The following is a 24,893-nucleotide window of genomic DNA, read 5'->3' on the forward strand; positions in this document are numbered from 1 at the left end:
TTAAGTGTTTATTACCAATAAATGAGCCTGTAAAATATAAAAATGAATCCTCCCTTTTATCTGAAAAGCAAAAACATAAGTAATTTTACAAAAATCAGCAAACTGCAACAAAGCACGAACAAAACTAATCTCCAATCACCTGTGAGCAGAATAGAATTCAAACCATAGACTGTATAAAAACAGATTTAAACAAACACAAGAGCTTCAAAGGGGAGCTATAGCCACATATTTATAAACTACTGAAATATTGGCTACTTGAACCAAATACTCTTAGTATTAATATAGGCCTACTTGTTTATTTTATTTTTATTACAGCCCGTAATAATGAATACATTACAAAAAAAATACAAGTTGGCTACCTTATGAAAGTCATCGCACTCCTCTACGTCATGGCTTGGATTACTGCGTCACGCGGCTTCTTTTGAGACCTATACTTGCTTCTTTTTAATGTTATTTTTCTTCAATCCCTCGTTGAAAAAAAGTCACGTTCAAAAATATGGCACGTAAGGAGGGGACGGATTATTTGACAATACTACTACACTGCTACAACACGTAACCATCAAATTATTTTTGCAATGATTGGCGAGCAGACAGAGTATCAATCTAGCAAACATAAATGAAAAGAAACGGAGTTGATTGTCAGGTTTTCCTAACAAGCACTGTTTTTAAATAAGACCAAAATACGCATCCCGATTGTCGGGATTTTTTCACAAAACTTTACAAAAAATTGCCAAATCTGGTCGAGTTGGTGGAGTTGAATGGCGCCATCTCTACGCGGTCCTGCGCATTACAGTGAGTTCTTCTCTCTCTCTTCACATTATAGCCAGTCTTTTATACTGATAAATGATAAATTACTTCTTCCTTTTGAAATTACCTCAGTGGGTCAGCAATACCTTTAAATAAATACGGAGTTTAGAATATAAATGTTTAGAAGTAGGCTAATGTAAGACGCCGTTCATTTAATATTTTACCTCTTTAAAATTATATATGGATATTATTACATAACGCACCACTTTGATTATAACGAAAATAAACAAATTAGCAACAAAACTGGAATTGAAAATGTTCACAGGAAATAAAATATAAATAAACCCGATTAGTCTGTTTCTTTCGCGAATTTTTAATAGATCCACGAGGAGTTTAGTTGGTCTGTAACAGATTATTTTAATAAAGTGATTTTTATATTAAATGTTATTATGGTTTGCTTGTTTTGACTCATATTACAATCAGTAATAGATTTTTTTTTTTTTTACAATTCGTAGTTAAAAAAGGTATTAACTCTACCTTGAAGTGATAGTTTACCAAAAATAAAAATAAATAAATAATACAAATCTTCATCATTTACTTACCATTTTGTATTTTCAAACCTGTATGCCTTTGTTTCTTCCGTGTAACGCAGAATAAACTATTCTTTAGGATGCTGTAACTAAACAGTTTCGATTCCCTTTGACTTTCATTATGGACAGACAAAGCAGTGGAAGTCAGTGGCAACCGAAACTGTTTGCTTATCGACATTCTTCTTCAAATAAAAAAGTTCTGTGTTCAGGTATAAAAAGACATCAGGGTGATTGTCATTTCTAGGCGGAATGTTCCTTTATGTACTTCTATTGTATGCTTTCCATAGACAGAGTTCTCTTATTAAGTCATTAAATTATCATGAAACTATTTCATACAAATCCTGCACACCCTTTCCATGTTCTGACGCCACAGAAGGTCATTTGAAGCAATTTCGTAACCCAATTAAATCAGCCCTCTGCTCTAAAATAAGCAGGGTCACTAGTCGCAGTCAGCAGAAAACAGAAAACAGATGGTCCATGAAAAGATTCCCAGCACAACCACAGCGAAACTCTACGACTGTGAATCTCTGGGATCAGCACAAACGCAGAGTTGAATCAAAACTACTATTTGCTCAAAACAAGTAAGTTATATCATTTACGAGTTTTTGGGAAAAAAAGTTTATAAGAAAAAAAAATAACAAAAGACAAACGCCACTCAGTCAGTTGTTGTTGTTTAAACGATTCCAACATACATAAGGTACTTGACCGTGTTCCTTAGTCACAAAATGTTTAAATCCTCGTCTGTATACTTGGTAATAATAATATTGTAATAATATCACAGACGTGTCCCAAAACTGCTGCGGTTTGCTGCTAGTGTCGTCGAGCTCCAGCAGGCGGCGTCGGGTTAATGTGGAAGCGGAAGTGAAAGTGAAAGAAATGCCCCGCCGACCAATGAAGCGCTCAGTTGTTTCACTTCCGCGGTCTGCTTCTCAGTGACGTTTTTGCGTCATTCTATAAAACACGAAAGGCAGGGCTTTCTGGAACAGTTCAGATGTCCAAATTGAAAAAAATCACCGCCTTTTTCTTAAGAGGATGAAGAAAGTAGATCCAAAACAAAATATGGTGACATTTTCTGCGTAGCTCCAGGACGGGATTGAACAACACATCTCATCTAGGGATCTTTAGAGGATTATCGGCTGCCTCCTCTACAGGTAAACACCTAAACGGCTTTCGAAGCAGAAGGATGGATTTATAAATCTGTTTACAAATAGATAGATTTTACACTATCTTTTGAAGGTGGGTTGAAACATATTTACACTAATAAATGTCCAAATATGTCGCATTATGTAATTACATGTACGGTTTATTCATCATATTTTATCGTTAATCTTTATTATGACATGCACTGATATAATATTCTGAAAAATTATTTTTATTCTGAATAATAATTATTGGTTTATATGGAATTTATGTGGAAAATAATCCATATAAAGAGAGAGCACGTTGTGTCCCAGTTGCAGTGAATCATCTTGGCTTCCTCCAGAGCACTTCACTGACCCAAAAGTTATAGATAAATGAACAAAACAATTAAAAATTATTATTATTATTATTATTTTCTGTATATCTTAATTTTTTTTTTTTTTTTTACCACATAATGAGTTTTCACTGTGAGACAGAATGTCCAGTAACTTCTATTTGAAATCTTCACTGTATTTGATTGTGTTCAGCGTCAAGATGCCAGTGGACAGAATGAGAATGCGCCCCTGGTTGGAGCAACAGATCGAGAGTGGGCAAATTCAAGGTCTAGCCTGGGTCAATGAGGTGAGGGTAGAAATCTGACATCAAATTATCATTAATTTTAAGAAGAGTATTTTCATGCTGGATATATATAGATGTATAAATCTTGCATCGCACTCAATATTTTATTCTGAAATAACAACTGTCGATTACCTGACTGCTTGCCACACAGGTGAATAATTAGCCCCAAAATAATTATTTGAAATTAAATATTTCATTGGCTTTTTAAACCCAAGGCTTCAAATACCCGGATGAGCAATCCATTATTCAATGTTGTTAATGATGACAGTTGTTATCAGGGAATAACCCATTGACCAATCAGAATCAAGTATTCCAGAGAGCCATGTAATAAATGTATATTAATGAATGAATGAATGAATAAGCCATGGGAAATAATTTTTAATTTACATGTCTTGGGCAGAGTTTTATAGTTATGTTAATTTTTAACATGAGAGTTTGTCTTTACTAATACATTGTGAAAATGATCTTAATGTAATTTTAAACTATGCTTGAAATGTTACTCAACTCATTGCACATGGATTGAGCAATAGTACACCATTCAAATGTTTCTATTTACAGGAGAAAAGGATATTTCAGATACCATGGATGCATGCAGCCAGACATGGATGGGATTTAGAAAAGGATGCACCTTTATTTATGAACTGGGCCATTCACACAGGTATCTGTTGAAAGGGCTGTTGCTCATTGTCTCTTGTATAAAGAATAGGGGCTAACAAAGTGAAAATGTACCATGCAGTCAAGTTGATTCTGCTTTTGTACACAGCTTTGAATGTATTCTGTTCGTTCTATTGGTTTGTAACTCCATTTTGTTGTATATTATTTTGATTCAGTTGTTACTTAATTATGTTTCATACAGGAAAGTATCGTCCAGGTATTGACAAACCAGACCCTAAGACCTGGAAGGCAAATTTCCGCTGTGCTATGAATTCTCTTCCAGATATTGAGGAAGTGAAAGATAAAAGCATGAAGAGAGGAAGCAATGCCTTCAGAATGTACAGAATGCTTTCCTCATATGAAAAAGCTGTTAAGAAAGGTGATTGCAGTCATTAATTAAACACAATATTATTGAGAAGAAATCCATGTCAGTCCATAGCATTTTTGCTATTATACTTATTAATGTCGATGTACATCATTTTATCATGGTGTAGAAATTCTTATGATGGCATTTAAGATTTTCTAAATGCATATTGTCTTTTTTCAGGGAAGAAAAAGATGGACCTGGAGCAAAGAGCAAAAGTAGGAACGCATGAATCTACACTAAAACAATAGTGCACATTTCTGAGTATTGCAAATAAGCTCACACCTATGTTTGATTCCTTAGAGGGTTTTTCAGAAACGGAAAGCTGGCATTCCCAGAAAATATAAAATCAAAAAAGAACAAAGTGAAGAGAACTTAATGGAAGAAACTACACCAGACAGCACTGTGCTATTTACTGGTAATTAACCAAATCATGCATTGTTTTACTGTCCAAATAAATAACAAGGCATTTATAGAAGCAGCGTCAGAAAATGTACTTATCTATAGTGGTCCCAAAACATATTTTGACATTCAAACCACACTTATAATGCATGTAGTTCTTTGGTATTCATAAAACAAATGATGCTAAAACTCAGAACCAGCTTTTATTTTATTATTTTAACCTTCATGAAATTAGTTTTTTTTTTTTCATATTTTAAGGGTGGCTTGAAGGGACGGTTAACCCAAAACTGAAAATTCTGTCATTTACTCATCCTCAGATTTTTACAAACCTATGTGTTTATTTAAAAAGAAGTTATTTTGACGAATCTTTGTAACCAAACAGTATCTGTTACCAATTGACTTCCGTAGTAAGTATCCAAATACTTTTTTTGTAATATGTTACCAAAATGTTAACCCAAATAAGTAAAATGTATTTTAGTAGAAATGTTAATGATACAATTTCTAAATCATACATGTTTATTCCTCAACGCAGAGCATGAGCGCTTCCCCGTGCCCATGTCATGTGTGAGGGAGATGGCTGTAGCTGAAATCCCTGATGTGTGTGCAGTTGTCGAAGTGGCAACAGAGAATGCAGAACCTGTGTTTAGCTCCACTGAAGAGTGTCTCCCTCTCCAGGACTCCCATGTTTCATCCAACAGTGGTAGGGTCCTTTTTTTGCTTTGAGCTCTGCTGACTTTGTGCTGTTTTCACCTCATGAATGATAAATTGCATATTACTGTTACTATTACACAGCTGGATATCATTATGAATTTTATTCTGTTTCCTTCTCAACAGAGAGTGACACAGAGAGCACATACAGTGATGAAGACTTAGTACAGGTATGGATGCAAATAGGGAAAAAATTCCAAGGAAGAATATCCTTCCTTTTTAAAATATAACCTTCCCTTTCATTTAAAAAAAATACGACTTAAGCTTAGATCTTAAAGAATTGTTTTAGGTAGCAGCCCATTGCAGCAAATACACTGCCATTCAAAATCTTGGGTTCAGTATGAATGTTGTTGTTGTTATTTTTAAAGGACCATTTTAAGGACTAATTGTTACTATTAGCTACTTACTTATTAGCATGCATATTACATCACATAGGCTGTTTATTAGTATTTAAAAAGCATATATTAAAGGGGTCATGAACTGAGACACCAAAATTCCCTTGATCTTTTGGCATATAAGAGGTCATTTACTATTAAAAACATCCAGTAAGTTTCAGAAATTAAAACTTTCTCATTAGTCTAAAACTCAGTCCTATGTTCAGTTCATTTTTACCACAGATTAATTTACATACTCTGCAGGATTTTCAGAAAGATTGAAACTAAAGGATGGTGCTGTCCCAGCTATATTGTAACTGACAGTAATATCACAACACAAGTGTCAGTAACTTTTTATTACATGGACACTAGCGTTTCTCTGTTAAGCAGAATGTTTGATATGTACAGAGTATTTATGCATTTTTGACTTAAATTACAGCAGCGTCCATCTATGAGAAATGTCGCTGTCAAACATACACAAGTGTTAGCCAATCATAGCAGTGGGTGTTTACTTCCAAGTTTACAGTCCGCCACGCCTATTCAAACAGAGCGTTCTGATAAAAACAGGACAGAAAACAAACTATTACTTCTACACTATAAATTGTTTATTTGATGTTTAAATCTTAACATTAGAAGTGGACCTTTGAAAACAGTACAAAATAAAAAAAGGCAGTTCATGACCCCTTATATGCCTTATTCAGCATAACCATATTTTAGATCCCTTAAGCCTACCTCATACCTAAATTTAGCAACTGCTATTAAGAAGCAGAGTTTATAGAGCAAAAGTCATAGTTAATAGTGAGAATGGGTCTCCAAACTAAAGTGTGACCAAACATGAATGCTCCATTCCATTGATCACAAGTGACAGTAAAGACCAGAGGTGGGGGACTCGAGTCACATGACTTGACTCGAGTCTGACTTGAGTCACAATTTTCAGGACTTGCAACTTGCTTGATTAAAGTATGAAAATTACTTGACAACAAGTTACTTTAGACTTGACTTGAAGTGTAAGACTCGACAATGACTTGAATGTACAATAAACAATCAGCAAGAAAATTAACAATAATATATAACGCCTTTAACGCTGCAAAATTCAAACTGCGTCAAACATGGTAGACATTAGTCAAGCACCACAAATAGGACTTTGAAGTGGACCGTTCCGATAAAAAATGATTTGCCAGATGCAAAATATGCAAAGGAAGAATATCCAACACGACAGCATCAAATTTCTTTCGACATTTCAAGAACCACAAAGAAAGGTAATATTAAAGTAATCTCTTTATAGTTAGTGTCATTAAGATCTATAACGATTACTGATGTACGTTAATGAATTAATCTTTTATGTTTGTTATAATTTGGCCTTGGTTGCATATGTTTTATTACTTATTAGAAATGTGACCATTATCATTACTGATACTTCTCATAAATCAATGTATTGGGGAATTTAGCTATAACAGTGGCATAACCTGAATTTTAATGCTGGACGCGTCCGAAGGAAACAGTTCTCGGTTCAGTGTTGGTGATCCCATAGACGTGATCCGAAAACCGATGCAACCGGATCTTGACTTGAGAACGAGTCAATCGTTCGTTTGTTATCTGGCTCAGTTCAGTGTTCATCTTTAGTTCTCTCTTCACAGCAGATCAGTCAGTGTACTGTTTTAGTAAATGAATTACTCCGGGATAGTGGTTTGTTTGAACTCAGAGGGAGTGTCAGCCACATTAAAAAAACTTAACAGCTTTAAGTCATTTGTGGATTAATGCTTATTGGAGACGCGAACCGTTTCAAACGATTCAGTTCGATTTGGTGAACTGGTTCAATCGAACGATTCGTTCGCGAACCGGACACTATCGTTCACAGCTTAGTGCCATTGTCTTGGCAAACCTTATTTTCTGTAAATGTAACACATTTTAGACTGTTTCAATTAAATTGAATTAGATGACTGGATTGTGTAAACAACACAATTACATTTTATTATATATCAGATATTAATGTAGCACAGATATGCGTATGATTCATATATAGCAAATGTATAATGAATACGATACATAATAATTGTATACAAGTTCATATTTTCTCTGCAAAAATAAATACGTATTGAACAAAATTTACCTCTATTTATTTTTGTACTGACTTGACTTGAAACAGGACTCAGGACTCGACTTGACTTGCTTAGGGTGAACGCTTAACTTGACTTGCTTGATTTATCTGAACTGTGACTTGAGTCTTGTCTCGAGACTTGATGACTTGCTTGGACTTGACCATGAGTGACTTGTCCCCACCTCTGGTAAAGACACATTTTATTCAAAGAGAATCCTTAATAACATGCATCATGATTTCCACAAAAATATGAATCTGCACAATTGTGGTCAATATTGACAATGCCAAATGTTTCATAAAACCCAAATCAGCATATTGGAATTATTTCTGTGTTTTTAATGTTTTTTATTATTATTATTAAAATAAATGCAGTGCTGGTGAGTATAAAATAAAAAAAATCTTACTGAATCCAAACTTTTTGACCGGTAGTGTACTTAGATTTACAAAAATTACAAAATGTTGTTTTCAAGCCACAGCCAATTTGGTCAATTCTTTTGTGCTAAGAGTGTTAACTTCCCCCTGCAGCTTCCCCAGGACTTGTCTTTAAAAGCATCACAAAGATCAGCATGTAATTCTGTGTTAAGGATCCAATCATCAGCTCAATCCTCCCCAAACACATTTTTCATGTCAACAAAAATCAATTTCAAAGTGACCAGCTCCAGAGAGGACTCGCCCCTATTTGCATACAACACTCCTCCATGGTTCCCCTGCCTGTCTAATTTCCAAAAAGTCACAGGCAAAGAACCCTCGAACACTTCCCCCTCACCAGATCTCACCAGAAGCCCGACTTCTCAGGCAAGTGTGATCGCTAAAGCTGTGGACCTCTCTGTTGCAAAACACAAAACACTACAGTGAAGACACTTGAAATGTACAACCTGCTGCTGTCTAGCTGATATACCTACAACCCATTATTCAACATTAATCAAGTACTCTCAGGTACAAGATTTCCCTCAAATATTTTCTTGTATTCGTGTTCAGCTTTTAATACCAAATCCGTTATACAATAATATTTCGAAAATATTTTGCACACACTACCTCATTCTCATAACAGTGTTAAATATGTAACTTGTATAACTACCTCACAAATGTGACACTTAATCACAGAAGTTGTCAGTGTAAGCTAGTAATAATGCAGCACTGGGAGAATATGCTTGTATTCATTTTGAATTGGAGTGACATTTCATACTTGTTGACAGCAGATGTAATTTAAATGAATTAAATGGAAGCGTTTCTTGGGAATTCTTAAGGGGAATTTGCATGTATATTTTTCTACAGGGTACTGTAGCACAATGATGAGCATTTTCTTAACGAAATGCTTAAGGTTTTGTACATTTTCAAATGAAATTGTCATGTCTGAATGCATTGATTTGATTGCAGAACAACATAATTATTGAACTGTCAAACCTGGAAACATTGTTTTCCTTGCGGTTTAGCTCTCCCATGTCCGCAAGGCTATAAATACTTGAATAGGGACTCACTAATTCGAGTTGTGTATTAACTTGTCAAAACATTCTAACTTGTGTTCTGAAAGCCTTTTGTTTCCATGCAAGTAGATTTTTGCTTTAGTTTTGTATTAACGTTTTCTACAAGAGTCACTAATTTTCATAGTGAACAACTGCAGCACAGAGATGTAAAAGCAAATATAAAAACAGGTTTATTGTAGTGTCATATTGATTAAAAGAATTACACAATACAAAATCTTTTCAATACTCATTTGTTTTTGTATGATGTACATTAAAACAGTGGTTCAAAGTGTTAGTAGTGGTAGTAGTTTAAAAAGATGAATGTGCAGTAGAGAAGCAAATCACTTGTTGCTGCATCTTACCTTAAATTTACAATAGATGGATAAGACAAAATGCTTTACAAATCAAGACTGTATGTGTGCATGCAATCTCCTAAACGATGAATTGCATTCTTGGTTATCTCCTATTGAGATTTTCATTTGTAGGGGAATTTACAGTTAAAACCCAAGGACCAGATATGTCGCAATGAAGACCAGGACTCAGAGATGAGTTCAATTAATAATAATAATTTTACTTGAAGAAAATAGTTTGCAATTTCATCAGCAGAAGTCAGCTTCAACACTCTCGAAGGAGTTCGCAGGCCGCCCTCAGTACAATACAAAATCAACCACAGTTATACCCTGACAGAGGATACTAATTGCGTCAATACATGAGTCAACAAAATTCTGATTGGTTCCAAAACCTAGATAAAACTCTCCAAAGACGTAGATCTGATACGCTGGACACTGGCAGTTGATTGTTTGTCCTGGAACTGTCTGAGCTTCTCCCTGTACAGACAGATACTAACACACATACACAGAGAACTTATCTAAAATTCAAGGCTTTCTAGCACTGGCAAGTGTCTTATCATTACGATTGGATACACACACATAATATGTGGACATTAATCTTGAGGAAAAGAAATACAGCACACATAAGGTTACACATTTCACTCTTGCTATAACTTGATTAATAGTCAAACAAGAAATCATGTAATAATATAATATAATATCAGTATGAAGGATATGGCAACTCGGCATCCACTCCTTCAGTCCCCCGTTTTAGATCAATGTGGGGTCTAATACCCAACATCTGGTCTAATAAATGAGGTCAGGTGTAGTTGTGATGCATGCTAATAATGCAGGCTGTTTGTCAACTTAAGCAGGTGCATATACTTAACATCTCTGGTACTGTCTGACATTTCTAGTAATAAACACATTATTTTGTACAAAATACTTCCCATATACATTCTTACTTCCCATATACATTCATCTACTTACTTAATCCCACAATAGCTGCACTTGCACTAGTCTTTCTTAACAATGTCTTTTCCAGTGAATCATTCTGTGTGTCCCTCTACCTGGAAAAGTGTCCTCCATCCATATATACTTTCATCAACATCTCTTTGTGAATACCTCTCTTCCTACTACAGCTACTTCACACTTACCCTCTAAAACAAAACATTTATCCAACAACCTTAAGACTAAATTTGCATATTCATTAACCAGATTTAACAAATCATTAAAGAAAAACGCATACACTATAACCAATTCAAAAAAAAAAAAAAAATGTAACCCTTAAGAAGGATATTTGTCTTATTTGTTTTCTTTTAACATGTCTTATACAACTACGATGGATTTTAGTTAATTTGGTCATATCGTAAAATAAACGCATTACAATAAACTTATATATATTATTCTCTGGAAGCCGGGCTAAATGAATAACCACTGTTATTGCATTCCTGACATATGTCAGACCCTCAGTCACCTCACAGATACCAAATACAGACATTGCTTATAACCTAAATCCCAGTAAAGATACCCTTATTTTATGAAAATCTATCATTTTCCCGATCAATGGTGCAATTAGAGAGATTGAGTATCCATTTTACCCTTTCACTCCAAACTTGGTGTTAAAAACACAAAAATAAACAAACCAAAAATAAGTAATCAATATTGAGCCATCTTTAAAAATAAAAATAATCATAATCATAATTTCCTTGAAAACCTAGAGCAGTTCCTAGTTTATTACTTAATAGCCCTTTTATTAAGTTTTACTTTCACCACGAATCCATTTGCAGTCATCATAGTTCACATGCTGTTTAAACATACATTAACCATTAACCCAAACTTGTCATTGTTAACAACATTTGATCAAAATTACATTTTAAGTATCGAAGTGTCTAACTTCAAAAATACAACTAACCCGTCCACTTATTGTCATGCATGTATTTTATACCAGGACATTACTGTTAACCATACTCATTGCCTTATTATTACCCCTTTTTTTTTTTTAAATGTAAGTCTTGTCAATTATCATACCATATTACTGTACTCAGACTATATTAATGACACATTCAGAAGCAAATCCTCAATACCTCGTATTAAGTCAATTTAGTTCTCACTGTTTTGTCAGTTAGAAATGCTTACACATCAGCTACGTGATCAATGTCTTTAAAACCCTCGTTCATGTTTGTCATTTGGCAGTGATATTTATTTACTCAAAATTATTATAAACTAAAAAAGAGCAGACAGATTTCCCAATACTATTACTAAATGAACAATACTATTACTTAGTTCTAAACGCCCAAATATTTATTAAAGAGACATCCTCAGTTTCTGTAAATCTGTATTGAAACAGTATACATTATCAAAAAGCCCTGTCAGTGTTCACAATATTAATTTGATTTGACTTGACAGGTGTTCATAAGCAGCTCTATAGAGCCTATTACAATTGTGTTGTTTAAACAAAATTTATTTTTTTATTTTTTTATTTTTATTTTTTTTGCTGTGCTATTTCAATTAATTCAAACTTCTTGTTATGGTATTCCTCCATTAAGGGGCTATCCCAGAAGATCCACACGTTTTTGTTCAACTTATCTCTGTTCTACATAAACCAAACTATTGCGTCATTCAGACCTTGAAGAGCCACAAAGCCTTATGGCTGCTTTTGCTTTTGCACTATATTACATAAACCGGATTCACTCCTTTGTTTTCCCACCAGGCTTCTCTATGTGAGGGTGCTCTCTGGATAATTTGGTTAGTGACTTAGCCAATCTGTCACTGTTTTTCTGCCGTCAAGTCTAAAATATTTACCTTTACCATTCAAACAACAAAGTGTTAACGTTAAAATTTAGACCCTCATTTAAATTTAGGCATGGATTTTAAACCCATTTTGGACGGCAAACTTAAATTTCACAAATCCAATCATATAAACACTCTTAAACATATTAATCCAGAGAGTGATTTAAATCAGCATTATAAAAGACAAAACAAGTCATTATTACCAGTAGCAGACAGAGCTGGATAACCAATCCACTTAAAGCTCGTCCCATGTTTGGCATTGTCTTTTCATTAGTTTCACTCAGAATTATCGACTTCTGTAAAGTAATTTCACTTAACACATCTGTAATGATAAAACACTCATTCCAGAGGTTAGTGACTCAATTGAAACAAAACAGGAACAGAATTGTCCCCCAATAATATATATATAGCCATCCTCATGCATGCACATACTTAACACATTTATATTTTAACAGCTCATATTTAAGGTTTTCCTTTTGGTATTAAATCGGAAGGATTTAAACTCAAACATTGTCTGTGCATTTTACCAAGTTTGTACCTAATCTCTTATCTAATCTCAAAGTTTGCCTGTTCATTAATGATTTTTATTTAGAGAAAAATCAGCTGGGTTGTTTTGGTCTTAAAATTATTGCTCTGTTTTGGTTACTCTTTCTTAGCAGGCCAATAATAGAAGAAGAGCACCATCCCTGCCTCCACTCAAGCACTCTCTCTCTCTCTCTTACTGTGCAAAATATTATTTATTTATTTATTTTGACAATTTTTGCCAAACTTTAACTTAGACTATAATATAAAATTCATTACAACATATAACCCTAAATTATTCAAATAAGTTAAAAATGTCAAAGTTTCTAGATCCAAAATCTCAGTTTAAACTGTTTAAAATACATAATGCTAGGAACATTTATTTAAAATTATTTTTACCTTACATGCTTAATTCCCTTAACCTTTGTTATCTAAACCATCTCTTGATTAAGCAGAAGCAGTCTTCATTTTTAGCCACCACCATATCTTGTAATCATCTTATGCCATGCCTAATGACCTGCATGAGTAAAGACTATGATATAGACATATTAGTTCAATATCATTTTAGCCTCATAAGAAATTTTTGTCTCAAAATAATGGCTGTCATCACATGGTCTCAGATGGTTCTTGAAAGCCCATTGCCATTAACTTTTTATAAATAAGGCTCCTTGTCCTCAGGGTGTGATCCACTGGCATAGTGGCATCAAGTTGTGGACGCTTGTCACAACAATCAATCAAGGAATGCGGTTGCTGGTGATCAGGTCTGGAGGAGCTCACATTTTGAGGCAGATTGCTGTACTTCATACAGTTCCCCTCTTAATGATGCTCTAGGCCTATCGAGCATCCGCTCAACTCCACTACCATCTCACATATAACACCTCCCTTCAGGGCAGGTGCCCAGTGGCGGTGACCCCCTGCCTTAGGTTGTCCCCTATTGGCCAGAAGAGGATCTTACCCGTCATTGAGAAATCACCTCATGCACACTGGTAACCACTTTTTCCCGTTGCAACATCCTCGACAGTCTTCTTCCAGAATCCAGTATTTCCTGCAGCTTAGGAAAGGTGCACTCAAGAACCATGAGAGCCATTGACAGCACCTACTAGTGTTAAAACATTGAAAAAGGTTAATCAAACTAATATTTAATCGCTAAACTCAATTGGATACCTCCAAACTATCATGCTGAGATTACTCAGTGAATTAATTTTTCACACCCGTCCATTCATTGTAATTTTCTGTTGCTTCTGTAGCTGCAGCCATCAGGCCCTGTATGATGGTGGAGACTAAAAATAAGACAGATAAGTTACTGGTCATAGAACAAATAGCAATACAACTGTTTAACTATTCAAAATTATTACATCTATAGCTCAGGGTCTGTATTATGATTTTAAAGCCCTCATGTCTCTTCAACAATTGCTCCTAAACTGTTATTCATTATTTTTATAATCTCTTATTTCTTACATGCATTGGGCAGTTGGACATTTAACTACCAATTGCCCTCTTAATGCATTAAATCTGAACTCTTTTTAGCATGTCCTTTAGCATCTCTGCCTATGATTTGACTGAAACACTGTGCTGTACTATAAATATCTTATCACTTAAACACAAGCTCAGATAACGGCATTTTAGCTTACTTTGAATGAGAGAGAGAGAGAACTCTGAGGGATTCAGGACTCGTAACAATGCATTTTCATTCATTTTTAACATAATTTCATCGTACTATCATTTTACTCTAGCCCAGTTTAAAACTTGTCAGAAATTATATGCATTTTAAAAATAAACATCTTTATAATTGTATTTTTACTTTATTTTCGCAACTCAAATGTTTCTCAAAGTTCTTTGCAGTCATTGTCATTACTTTTACATCAACTTGTATTTATCCATTCACTTAATTCTGGCCATGGCTTCTGAATTTCAACATTGGTTTTAAATCTGTCAGAGGTTATCTGACCCAGGTATATTACTTTGGGTCTTGCTAGCATGCTGTCTTCAAAGTTACTTTGAAACCCCCGTTTATGTTACTTGTTTACAACTTTATCATCTCATAAACAAAAAATAATTTTCTTTTCTCTTCTTTTTTCTTTTTTTATGATGCTGCGTGACTACAATTTTGCAATCCAACAATAAAATGACTCTTTTGGCCAAACATTAGTAAATATAGAAATTACATTTTTTTTTTTTTTTTTTTTTTTTCTCAGAACATGTCTCTGGTACTTTCAAAGCTTGAGCCAGAGTCATGGTGGGGGCCAGCATGAGATAAAACAACGGCTTCATTGTAGTCAAAGTAATTTTATCTTTTTTTAACAAAACATAAGCTTCTAAGTTTTTCCAAAATGCCACTGCCAATTTGTGTGCCTTCAGTTTTTTTTTTTCACTAACCCAGAATTCTGTTCAGTATGCCTTGTCAGAACTTTCAACAATTATATAAGAACTGGAACAGATCTTATGATATCATTCTTTGTCATTTAAACCTTCTATGCACAGAGAATCAGATTAAATCATCACTCAGTTACTTCTGGGATTATTTTTAACAAATCGGCACATACATTTATAAATGTTTATTTCTCAGGTTCTTTCTAAGTTTAAAGCCAATCAAGTTTTTGTTTTAACATTACAATCAGAATTAAAGCTCAGACTGATCATTCTTTAAATGAATTCAGAGAATATATATATTTTTTTAAAGTCAGAGCTTCAGAGCCAAACTGTTTACAGCATTTGCTCTCTTCTGTTTCATTATTTCTATCAGGGCTGACCAGGTTACCTAATTTGTCAGTCATATTTCTATCATAAACCAAAAACATATTGAGGCGGCGATCTTACCAACAGCACTTGACTTCTGCGTGATGAAACTGCAAAGTATATTCCAGAATTTCCATATACTGGTCCAATCCAATCAGGGTCATGAAAACTACATTTTAGCTCTTTTGGGGTTGTTCCTGAGGCATCCCAGATCAATCAATACTTTCCCTTTGCATATATCCCTATATTTTTTATAGGTGCACATATGAATTATCACTATTTATTTTTAAACACTAATTTTGGATACTCTGTTCCCTAACCACTGACCTGGCCTATTTCTAAGCTCGGGGCGCCCCCGTCTGTAATGGTGGGTGATCGAGAGTTGGAAGAGCGAGATACGACTAGAACCCCCGTCTAGCGTCTTACATTCTTCTCGGGATTTCCCATACCCCTACTTTGGCTTACCCGGCCGTAAATGCACTGCCCTTTACGGCCTCTCGTGCTTTTTGGCTCTCTGTGCTTTGACCCAGCACTGCCCTTTACGGGTTCACATGCCTGTTAAGAATGCGTTTTTGTCCTCCCCTGGACTGTGCACACCTAGAAACAAATTTTTACGTCTCTCTCTAAGACCTATAGGTGTGCACCTGTTCCCTCTGTAACTGTACACATCTCTAAATATCTTATATCAAGACCTACCGATGTGTACTTGTACCCCTTATACTCACAAGGTTAATAATTTACAGGTATATTGTGACACCAATTTACCTTACTCCACCCCGGAGCTGGTGTCTACCCCCTCACGTCTGAGTGAGTCTATCGTTCCTCCTTCTCTCGACCCCCTCCACTTACAGACAGTCCCTAACCAATAATATTAAATCTAAAATCTTTCCTACCTTGGTTTGATGATTGATCAGGGATGTCACCAAAGAACTATTGCCCGCCGATCCTCCACCATTAACTGTAGGGGAATTTACAGTTAAAACCCAAGGACCAGATATGTCGCAATGAAGACCAGGACTCAGAGATGAGTTCAATTAATAATAATAATTTTACTTGAAGAAAATAGTTTGCAATTTCATCAGCAGAAGTCAGCTTCAACACTCTCGAAGGAGTTCGCAGGCCGCCCTCAGTACAATACAAAATCAACCACAGTTATACCCTGACAGAGGATACTAATTGCGTCAATACATGAGTCAACAAAATTCTGATTGGTTCCAAAACCTAGATAAAACTCTCCAAAGACGTAGATCTGATACGCTGGACACTGGCAGTTGATTGTTTGTCCTGGGACTGTCTGAGCTTCTCCCTGTACAGACAGATACTAACACACATACACAGAGAACTTATCTAAAATTCAAGGCTTTCTAGCACTGGCAAGTGTCTTATCATTACGATTGGATACACACACATAATATGTGGACATTAATCTTGAGGAAAAGAAATACAGCACACATAAGGTTACACATTTCACTCTTGCTATAACTTGATTAATAGTCAAACAAGAAATCATGTAATAATATAATATAATATCAGTATGAAGGATATGGCAACTCGGCATCCACTCCTTCACATTCTTCATGTCATTTGTCTATGATTTCGTTTGTAATTATACAAGGCTAGAGGTGTGCAATTTCATGTTATTAATTCTGCTAAGCTCCCTGACAAAACGTTGTGCACCTATAACAAGTTTATTATAATACTCCCTGCTCAATGCCAAGTATGTTTCACTGAATTAAGAACTTATAATAACAGCTAATCTAAAACATCAGATGTAACTTCAAATTCTGTATAAGTGGATGTTTTAAAAGAATAGTTCACCCAAAAATGAAAACAAAACAAAAAAGTCCCCCCCCCCCCAAGCCATCCAAGCTGTAGATCATTTTGTATCTTCAATAGCGCTTTCTCAGTAAAAATTCCATCCCCTGTTACCCTTCGTTTTTTAAACAGTGCTTGACCTGCACATATTTCTCTCCTGATTCAGATGAGACATCTTCACTGAAGAAAGCAATATTATGGATAGATGACACATATTTTAACTGGATACAATAGTTGAAAACTGAATGGGAGAGAAATGTGCAATTCTAAACGCATGTCACAGTGGATTTTGATGTGAGAGGACAACAGGGGATGGACGTTTACACCAAAGAAGCATTATTATGAATTATTGCCAAAAGCGGCGGTTTGAAGTTAAAAAACCTCAATGATGGATTTGTGTAACAAGCAGATTTTCTCTTTATAAGACATTCATCAATAGACTGGACTATTCATAAAACAGGATCCATTGGTGATCAAGTGATGTGATTTCTCCAGATCTCTTCCGAATAATAAAAAAAGCCATCTCCATCTTGAATGCCCCGGGAGTGAGTATGTTTTAGTAACTAAAAAAAATGTATTACAGTCAGTGCATTCTTTTGAAGGATGATTGTATATTTTTGCACTTGACACTCCTAAATCACATTCTTTTTTTATCTGTAGAGGTTATACTTAGACCTGTGTACAGACTGGCTTTTACCAAAACGAAGAAGAAATGGTTTAGAAAACCACTAGTAAGTGAGCTTGTTAAAGTAGGTCATCCCCTTACTTCATTTTAGAGGGGTTTGAAATGGTGGGTTATCCAGACCACCTGTCTGGATGATGCGAAGAAAAACGGTTTACTTCTCAAAGTACGGCAAATAAAAGAACTTGAATCCTCTTCGTCCCCGAACTGCACAGCTTATATAGATCACGTGATAGACTGAAACAAAAAAGGGGAAAAGCAAGAGTTATTTTGCTGTTTGGCTCTAGCATTTTTCTTTAAGCCATGCTGTCTGTTAAAGCCATGTTCTTCCATTGCATGGATTACATTGACAACTTCACAATTCATAAAACTATATTATCTAAGCTCCAAAATCCACTACTGATATTCAAACTGGGAAAGCTGACTCTAGAAAAAGCTTATTTTAATTACACATTAGATCTTACCACCAGGAATGAAGAGAAGAAATCCAGGAACAAAGAAAATTGCACTTGAAACGCCTAAAAAAGGCAAAAATACATGGGTTACATAAAACCACCTGCTGATTTATATTATTTCAGAAGGTTATCTTTGTTTTAAGACATTCAGAGCACTCATTTAAGTGATATGCTTCACTTATAATTAGCTGAACGAGTTTGTGTGCTAAAGCAATCCTGCTCATGTCTCACAGTTATTTACAACCATTGCCAACATGACCGGTCTTACCTGCGAGAGGGTTTAACTGTATGACAATGCCTGTAAAGATCAAAGCTGATAGGCAGGAGGAACAGGGAGGGGGAAGATAGGAAGGGGAGAGATAATACATTAACTGAAGAGCTGATAGTCACATTTGAATTTTGAGAGTTGACCGCAAGATAAACAAAGACAGCGCTTTACAACTCAAACAGAAAAACCAGTTCCCAGACACCTTCCCCCTTAGATCTGTAGTACTTATTATGATCAGAAATATCACAAAAGTCTCACCAACTCCAGTGATTAAGAGGAGGAATGAGGCAAGAACGACTCGTCTGTTCTTCTTCACCAGCGGGTGAGACGTCCACCTGGGACGAATGAGGAAAGGAAAAGAACCATTTTAATTTACCCAACCAGAGTGATTTTAGTTAACATCAGGTTAAAATCTCATCTAGAAATATGTAAATCGAGGTGTGTGTTACCCGCAGCAGTGAGCAGACAGCTGTGTGACTGAGCTGAGTGTGCTGAATGACCACTGAGAGCTGCAGTAGGACAGAGTAGCAGGATCACTGGAACACAGACAGACAATCAGACTTTGTACTTGTACTTCAACAAAAGCAAAGCACATTTTTAATGTCTTTTAGTTGGCTATATACTAGCAATTTATAAATATCCTAGGTGTATAAAAATAGTTGTTATTTAATCAATTTAAACTCTGCCATTTCTAACAACTGGGCAACTAGATTTTACCACAGCAACTACATATATATATATATATATATATATATATATATATATATATATATATATATATATATATATATATATATATATATATATGGTATATATAAAGTAATAAAAAAAAGTCTTGGAAAATCACATTATGAAATAAATGTTTTTTTTCTAATAAAGTAAAGGGATGTGTGTCTATTTCCTCATAATTTAAGGTGAGGAGGAAAGTTTGAGTCGCCAAAGACTCCAAGGATCACAGCTGGCAAACTGCAGGAAATAGTTGAGGTTCGGCTCAGGAAGCCTCAAAAAAAAAAAAAAAAAAAAAAACTTTTTTGTTTGGGAGGGTTTCAAGAAAAAACTATTCAAGAAAACGCTCTCATCCAAAAACAAACTACAGCATATTTATTTGCAAGACACGACTGGAACTTTAAATGGCACTGGGTTCAGTGGTCAATATATATACACTCAAGATGGGTTTGGTGCATACAGGGATAAAATGATCTACAAAAAAAATAAAATAATCAAGCTTCTGCCCTGGCCATTCCAGTTCCCTGAGCTGAACCCTATAGAAAATTAGTGTGGTAAACTGAAGAGGAGAAGCACCAACATACAGCTGTGAATCTGAAGGGTCTGCAGAGATTCTGTACGAAGGAATGTTCTCTAAACTCTTCAAGTATTATAGGAGAAAACCCAAAAGGAGGTTGCAAAAAGTATTGGATAAAAGGGTATGATTAATTGTGACCAATCCGTATTAGAGAAAAACAATTATTTCACAATGATAAAAATATATATGCATAATCTGTATGTGCCATGAAATAGGATGTGATGCTGATATGACAATACATTTAAAACTTAAGGTGAACTACTCTACTTAAAAAACAAAACACACATACATATATATATATATACTATACATACATAGTGTGTGTGTGTATATATATATTTTTTTTTTTTTTTTTTTTTTTTTAAGTAGAGTAGTTCACCTTATGTTTTCAGTAGCAGTAGTAGTTTTAAATATATTTTCATATCAGCATCACATCCTATTTCATGGCACATACAGATTATGCATCCAGTAAATTCAAACAACACAACAATACAAATAAATACAAATATTCTGTGAAATTGTACTTGTCTCTTGACATAAAAAATTGGGCAGATCAAAAATGTATCCACTTGTTGTTTGACAGAGTACCAGTTCAACAATAATTTTTCCTGCTTTCTTAATTTATAAAATAAATATTGTTCATGGTTTGTGAGATTCGTAAAATTTGTTTTTGCTTCTTCAATCTGTCAACATTCTATCTATCGTAATATAATTATAATATAATAACAATAAAATGTTTATTGTATCATTATAATACAATAATAATGATAATTTATACAATTGATGTTTATTACATGTGAAGGTTTTAAATCTACAGTGATTTTAATTCCTGATTTGTAATGCCAACTTTAAGTGGTGCAACATACCTTGAATTAAAACCTAAATCAGCAGTTTCTACATTAACGTTAAACTCTGCTTAGCTAAATCTAATGAAGGTGCAACCCATCCTTCATTTTGTACTATACTACGCTGCTCATATTATTACATCCGGTTAATTTCCTTGTTTTATGAGAATGTTCCAACTAAAAGTGTGAACTGCCAAACCTGATTTTGAAGAAGTTATTGAAAGAAGAGTTCACAGTGCCATGTAAGGCATCTTCATTTTCCAGGTTCTGTGGGTAAACACAAAATAAAGTTCAGTCACGTTTGCATGTAAAACACTCTCAAAAAGAAAAGCAGCTTACATTTAAACACCTGACCTGATATTTCAGATTACTATGTTCAGGAGTGCCGGTGGGTCCAGACGTTTGTGTTTTTGCAAAAGAAAGAGGTCCAAATGTCATTTCTCCCCCGCCATCCTTCTCTCTCCCCTTCCAGTCCCCCACATCCTCTCCAGGCACCACACTATCCTCCTCCCCCTCCAGGACGAATGCGTCATCGATTGTGAACTGTGTGCCCATAGCTACAGGCCCTCAGATACTGCTTGGGTGTTAACTGGCAAGCACTGTGAAGTTGATAAACATCTTATTTTAGTTAATGATCTTCTACACTCTATATACACTCTATATTTCTCATAATGCAGTGTGATATTAATTGACTGCCATATTTAACACTTTTTTAAAATGTACAATAATCAATTTTATTTATAATTTTTACATCTGAATTCCTTTCCAGTTTCTACCACAAAACTATTAGGAAAGGAGAGCAAACAAAATTCCCTTTCTTTAGATCAAAGTATGTAGCTAGTGTACAGACCATTTCAAAGTGAATGGTAGATTCAGGTTTAGATGTAAACTAAATAGCTGAGTTTGACGAAGTAATTGCCTCTAGGAAGCATGTGACTGCCGCGCGCTTCCGCTTGTTCAGATTGTTTTCATGCACCACAATCAATCTACATCTTTGCGCACTATAAAGTAACTCGTTACATACGACACATAACTTTAAGAATGATACTACAATAAAGTGAGTTTAAAATCCTTTCAGTGTTTGAAACTAACATCTGTTTTAACGCAAAATGCCTACTGCTAATTTTACGAGTTTGTCTTAAGATTTAAAGAGTCCAACATCCCGTTATCAGCGCCTACAATAGCGCAAAACTACAAAGGAAGAATGCTCTACTTACTGTTCATTACTCTTGATCCTCGTCAGTTACTCATAGCTTTCTCTGCCATCTTCCCTAGAACACTTCCAATGTATACAAAGTTAGTAAATCTGTTTAAATGTATTTTATTACTAGCCGGCGAAAAACTTTAACCTAAACTTTGCTGGTAACAGCTGCTTCTTTTTTGTGGGTCGAGTCTAAACAGTTAAAGGTAGCGGTTGTATGTGCAGCGACACCTGGAGGACTGGAGGATACAACAATTACTGTAGTCGTTGCCTACATGAGAATTACGGAATATTTTGATACATTTACACAGGAATGATAAATGTATATTTATATATTTTGCAGATTTTTACTGTTATTATACTTTAATTTAGTAATTATTATGAACAATTTAACTTAAATTGTAAATATATGTTTAATAATAAAATACAGCAAACGGAATGGCAATGGTTATTGTGACTTGTTTTGATTCATTAAATGAATCTTGATGGGTGCATAGTAAAAAAAAAAAAAAGCAGTAATTTAGACATTGAACACAACGATATAGTAGTTGATTACAGCCTCAGTGTGTTTCTTTCTGAATGTGTATTTTGAACTCATGAACTAATTTATCAAATTATTCCTTCATAAATACATTCTGGTGTAATTAATCTCTTGGATTTAATGTGAGATTAAATTATGTAAGAAAGATTTGTTTGGACAGAAATTTGTTGTTTTTAGAAATTTACTCGAGTATAAGTCCAGTTTATTTTTATTATTTTATATATTATTTTATATATTTCCCTACTTCCTTTCATTAACTGCATGTACATAAAGACGTACTTCTGATGCTAAAAAGGTTTATCACCTTTTCTGTAATGTCTGTCCTTTGCCCAGTAGCCGACCATTCAGTTATCTCTACAGCTTTCTCTCGTTTGATTCCTCTTGTGGTGTGGACAATTGAAATCAAGTCTGTTTGATTCATTTCTATAATTTACTTTCCAGACACCTTTCAGATATCTGTGAGGAGTAACGATCCGTTATATTGTATGCAATACATTTAATAAAATAAAAACCTCAGTTTTAAAATATTTTATATTCATATTTTAGATTAGAAAATGTGAGGTCAATAATATAATATTGCCTAAACAGAATATTTATGTCCTGTCCCATCTGAACCTAAATCATTGTAACGACATAAACACAGTTAGATGTATCGATTTAATCAAGTTAAAATCTGAATAATTGAAAATTATTATTTGTCCATTTTCCACCATCATGTCACTTTAAATGTCTTAAATGTCACTTCCTCTGACCATTTTGAATAATGTCTGTGGCATTCGGGTTCTGCTTGTTGATATTTGTCAAATCTAGCGGTTTATATTTTTTCAGTTCAGCACATTTGACTAATTTTATACATAGGCATGTGAATCTGTAATCTAATGTCTATTCCATACGATGTTTTACGCTATTTAGCCAGTAGATGGTGGCAAGGCTCCTTGCTTGTGTTGGGTTGGCTCCCCTTGTGCCTTCAGAACTGCCTTCTTCGTGACATAGATTCAGCAAGGTGCTGGAAACATTATCAGAGATTTTGGTCCATATTGACATGATAGCATCACACAGCTGCTGCACATTTGTGAGCTGCACATCCATGATGAGAATCACATCCCAAACGTGCTTAACTGGATTGAGATCTGGTGACTGTGGAGGCCATTACTGTAAGAGATGATTTTTGCCTTTGTGACATGGCACATTTTCCTATTGGAAGGACAAAGCATAATGGCATATACATCTTTTATACTGGAAGTAGACTAATGATTTAAATGTTTCTCAACTGGTACTAAGGGCCCAGAGTGGGCCAAAAAATATCCCCTTACCATTACACCACCACAGCAGCAGCCTGCACGCTTTGATACATGGCTGGATCCATGCTTTGATGTTCATTGCACCAAATTATGACCCTACCATCCAAATCTCGCACACAGAAATCAAGACTCAGCAGACCAGGCAACATTTCTCCAATCTTGGGTGAGCCCATGTGAACTGTAGCCTCAGTTTCCCGGAGTGGCACCTGGTGAGTGGCACTTCTGCTGCTTCATGGTTCGTCAGGTTGTGTGTTCAGATGAACTCTACTGCACACAGTACCTGTACCTCTGTTGTATTGAGTGATTGAGTTACTGTTGCCTTCCTGTGGGCTCAAAAACGTCTGGTAATTCTCCTCTGACTTCTGACAGCAACAAAGCATTTTTTGCCCACAAAACTGCCTCACAATGGATATTTTCTCTTTTTCTGACCATTCTCTGTAAACCCTAGAAATGGTTGTGCATGAAAATCCCAGTAAATCATCAGTTTTGGAAATACTCAGACCAGCCCACCTGGAACTAACAAGCACATTCAAAGTCTTTCTGAACTCCGGCAGATCATCTTGACCATGTCTATATGACAAAATGCATGCAGTAGCAGCCATGTGATTGGCTGATTTATATATTTTTGTTAATGAACCACTACACAGATACTGTACCTTATAAAGTGTTTGGTGAGTGTATGAAGTTGATCCATGAATCCTTGCAAATTCAGCTATTTTTTTTATTAATCATATTCAATTATTCTTACTATGATTATGAATGATGATTATTCTGATTATGATTAAGAATGATTTGTTACGTTCAGACAATATAATCTTATACTAGAAATGGAATGCAAGTACAAGTGATTACATGGTATGAAATAAAAATAATAAAAAAATGTTTCAATAATTTCAGATTTTCATTTGGCATGCCAACAGATTTTCTTTCAAACTGTATAAATG

The 24,893-nt window shown here is 34.9% G+C and overlaps 2 protein-coding genes across 14 annotated transcripts in view; one reads left to right on the forward strand and one right to left on the reverse strand.

Moving 5' to 3' along the window:
- The window catches only part of tmem134 (transmembrane protein 134), a 790,957-nt gene extending 768,658 nt beyond the window's left edge, over window positions 1–22,299 (reverse strand). For 2 of the 8 annotated variants that reach the window (XR_008152191.1, XR_008152186.1), the window contains exons 1-8: window positions 22,124–22,299; window positions 21,261–21,505; window positions 21,106–21,173; window positions 19,208–19,294; window positions 19,017–19,093; window positions 18,759–18,803; window positions 18,500–18,553; window positions 16,760–18,272 (exon numbers count right to left, since the gene is read on the reverse strand). Coding sequence is in view for 1 of the 8 variants with exons in the window: in XM_052545515.1 (XP_052401475.1) it covers window positions 18,190–18,272; window positions 18,500–18,553; window positions 18,759–18,803; window positions 19,017–19,093; window positions 19,208–19,294; window positions 21,106–21,173; window positions 21,261–21,461 (615 nt within the window). In the remaining 7 variants the exon portion in view is untranslated. Of the gene's footprint in view, window positions 1–9,708; window positions 18,273–18,499; window positions 18,554–18,758; window positions 18,804–19,016; window positions 19,094–19,207; window positions 19,295–21,105; window positions 21,174–21,260; window positions 21,506–22,123 lie in introns of those variants that run through there. The other 6 variants (XR_008152190.1, XR_008152185.1, XR_008152187.1 and 3 more) reach the window with 5 other exon arrangements.
- irf2a (interferon regulatory factor 2a) lies at window positions 1,791–24,798 on the forward strand. Of its 6 annotated transcripts, XM_052545504.1 has the most exons (10): window positions 1,791–1,918; window positions 2,418–2,488; window positions 3,005–3,098; window positions 3,654–3,753; window positions 3,952–4,128; window positions 4,297–4,331; window positions 4,417–4,531; window positions 5,048–5,215; window positions 5,350–5,393; window positions 8,221–8,947. In XM_052545504.1, the coding sequence occupies exons 3-10, from the start codon at window positions 3,012–3,014 to the stop codon at window positions 8,548–8,550; spliced, it is 1,056 nt and encodes a 351-aa protein (XP_052401464.1). In that variant the 5' UTR covers window positions 1,791–1,918; window positions 2,418–2,488; window positions 3,005–3,011; the 3' UTR covers window positions 8,551–8,947. The 6 variants fall into 6 exon arrangements, with proteins under 6 accessions (XP_052401464.1, XP_052401466.1, XP_052401461.1 ...); XM_052545506.1 differs by lacking the exons at window positions 2,418–2,488; window positions 8,221–8,947 and adding an exon at window positions 24,070–24,798 and having other exon boundaries at window positions 1,799–1,918; XM_052545501.1 differs by lacking the exon at window positions 2,418–2,488 and having other exon boundaries at window positions 1,799–1,918.
- Window positions 24,799–24,893: the final 95 nt, after the last annotated feature.

The sequence above is a fragment of the Carassius gibelio genome, chromosome B1 (genome assembly GCF_023724105.1).
Source record: "Carassius gibelio isolate Cgi1373 ecotype wild population from Czech Republic chromosome B1, carGib1.2-hapl.c, whole genome shotgun sequence".
Classification (NCBI taxonomy): domain Eukaryota; kingdom Metazoa; phylum Chordata; class Actinopteri; order Cypriniformes; family Cyprinidae; genus Carassius; species Carassius gibelio.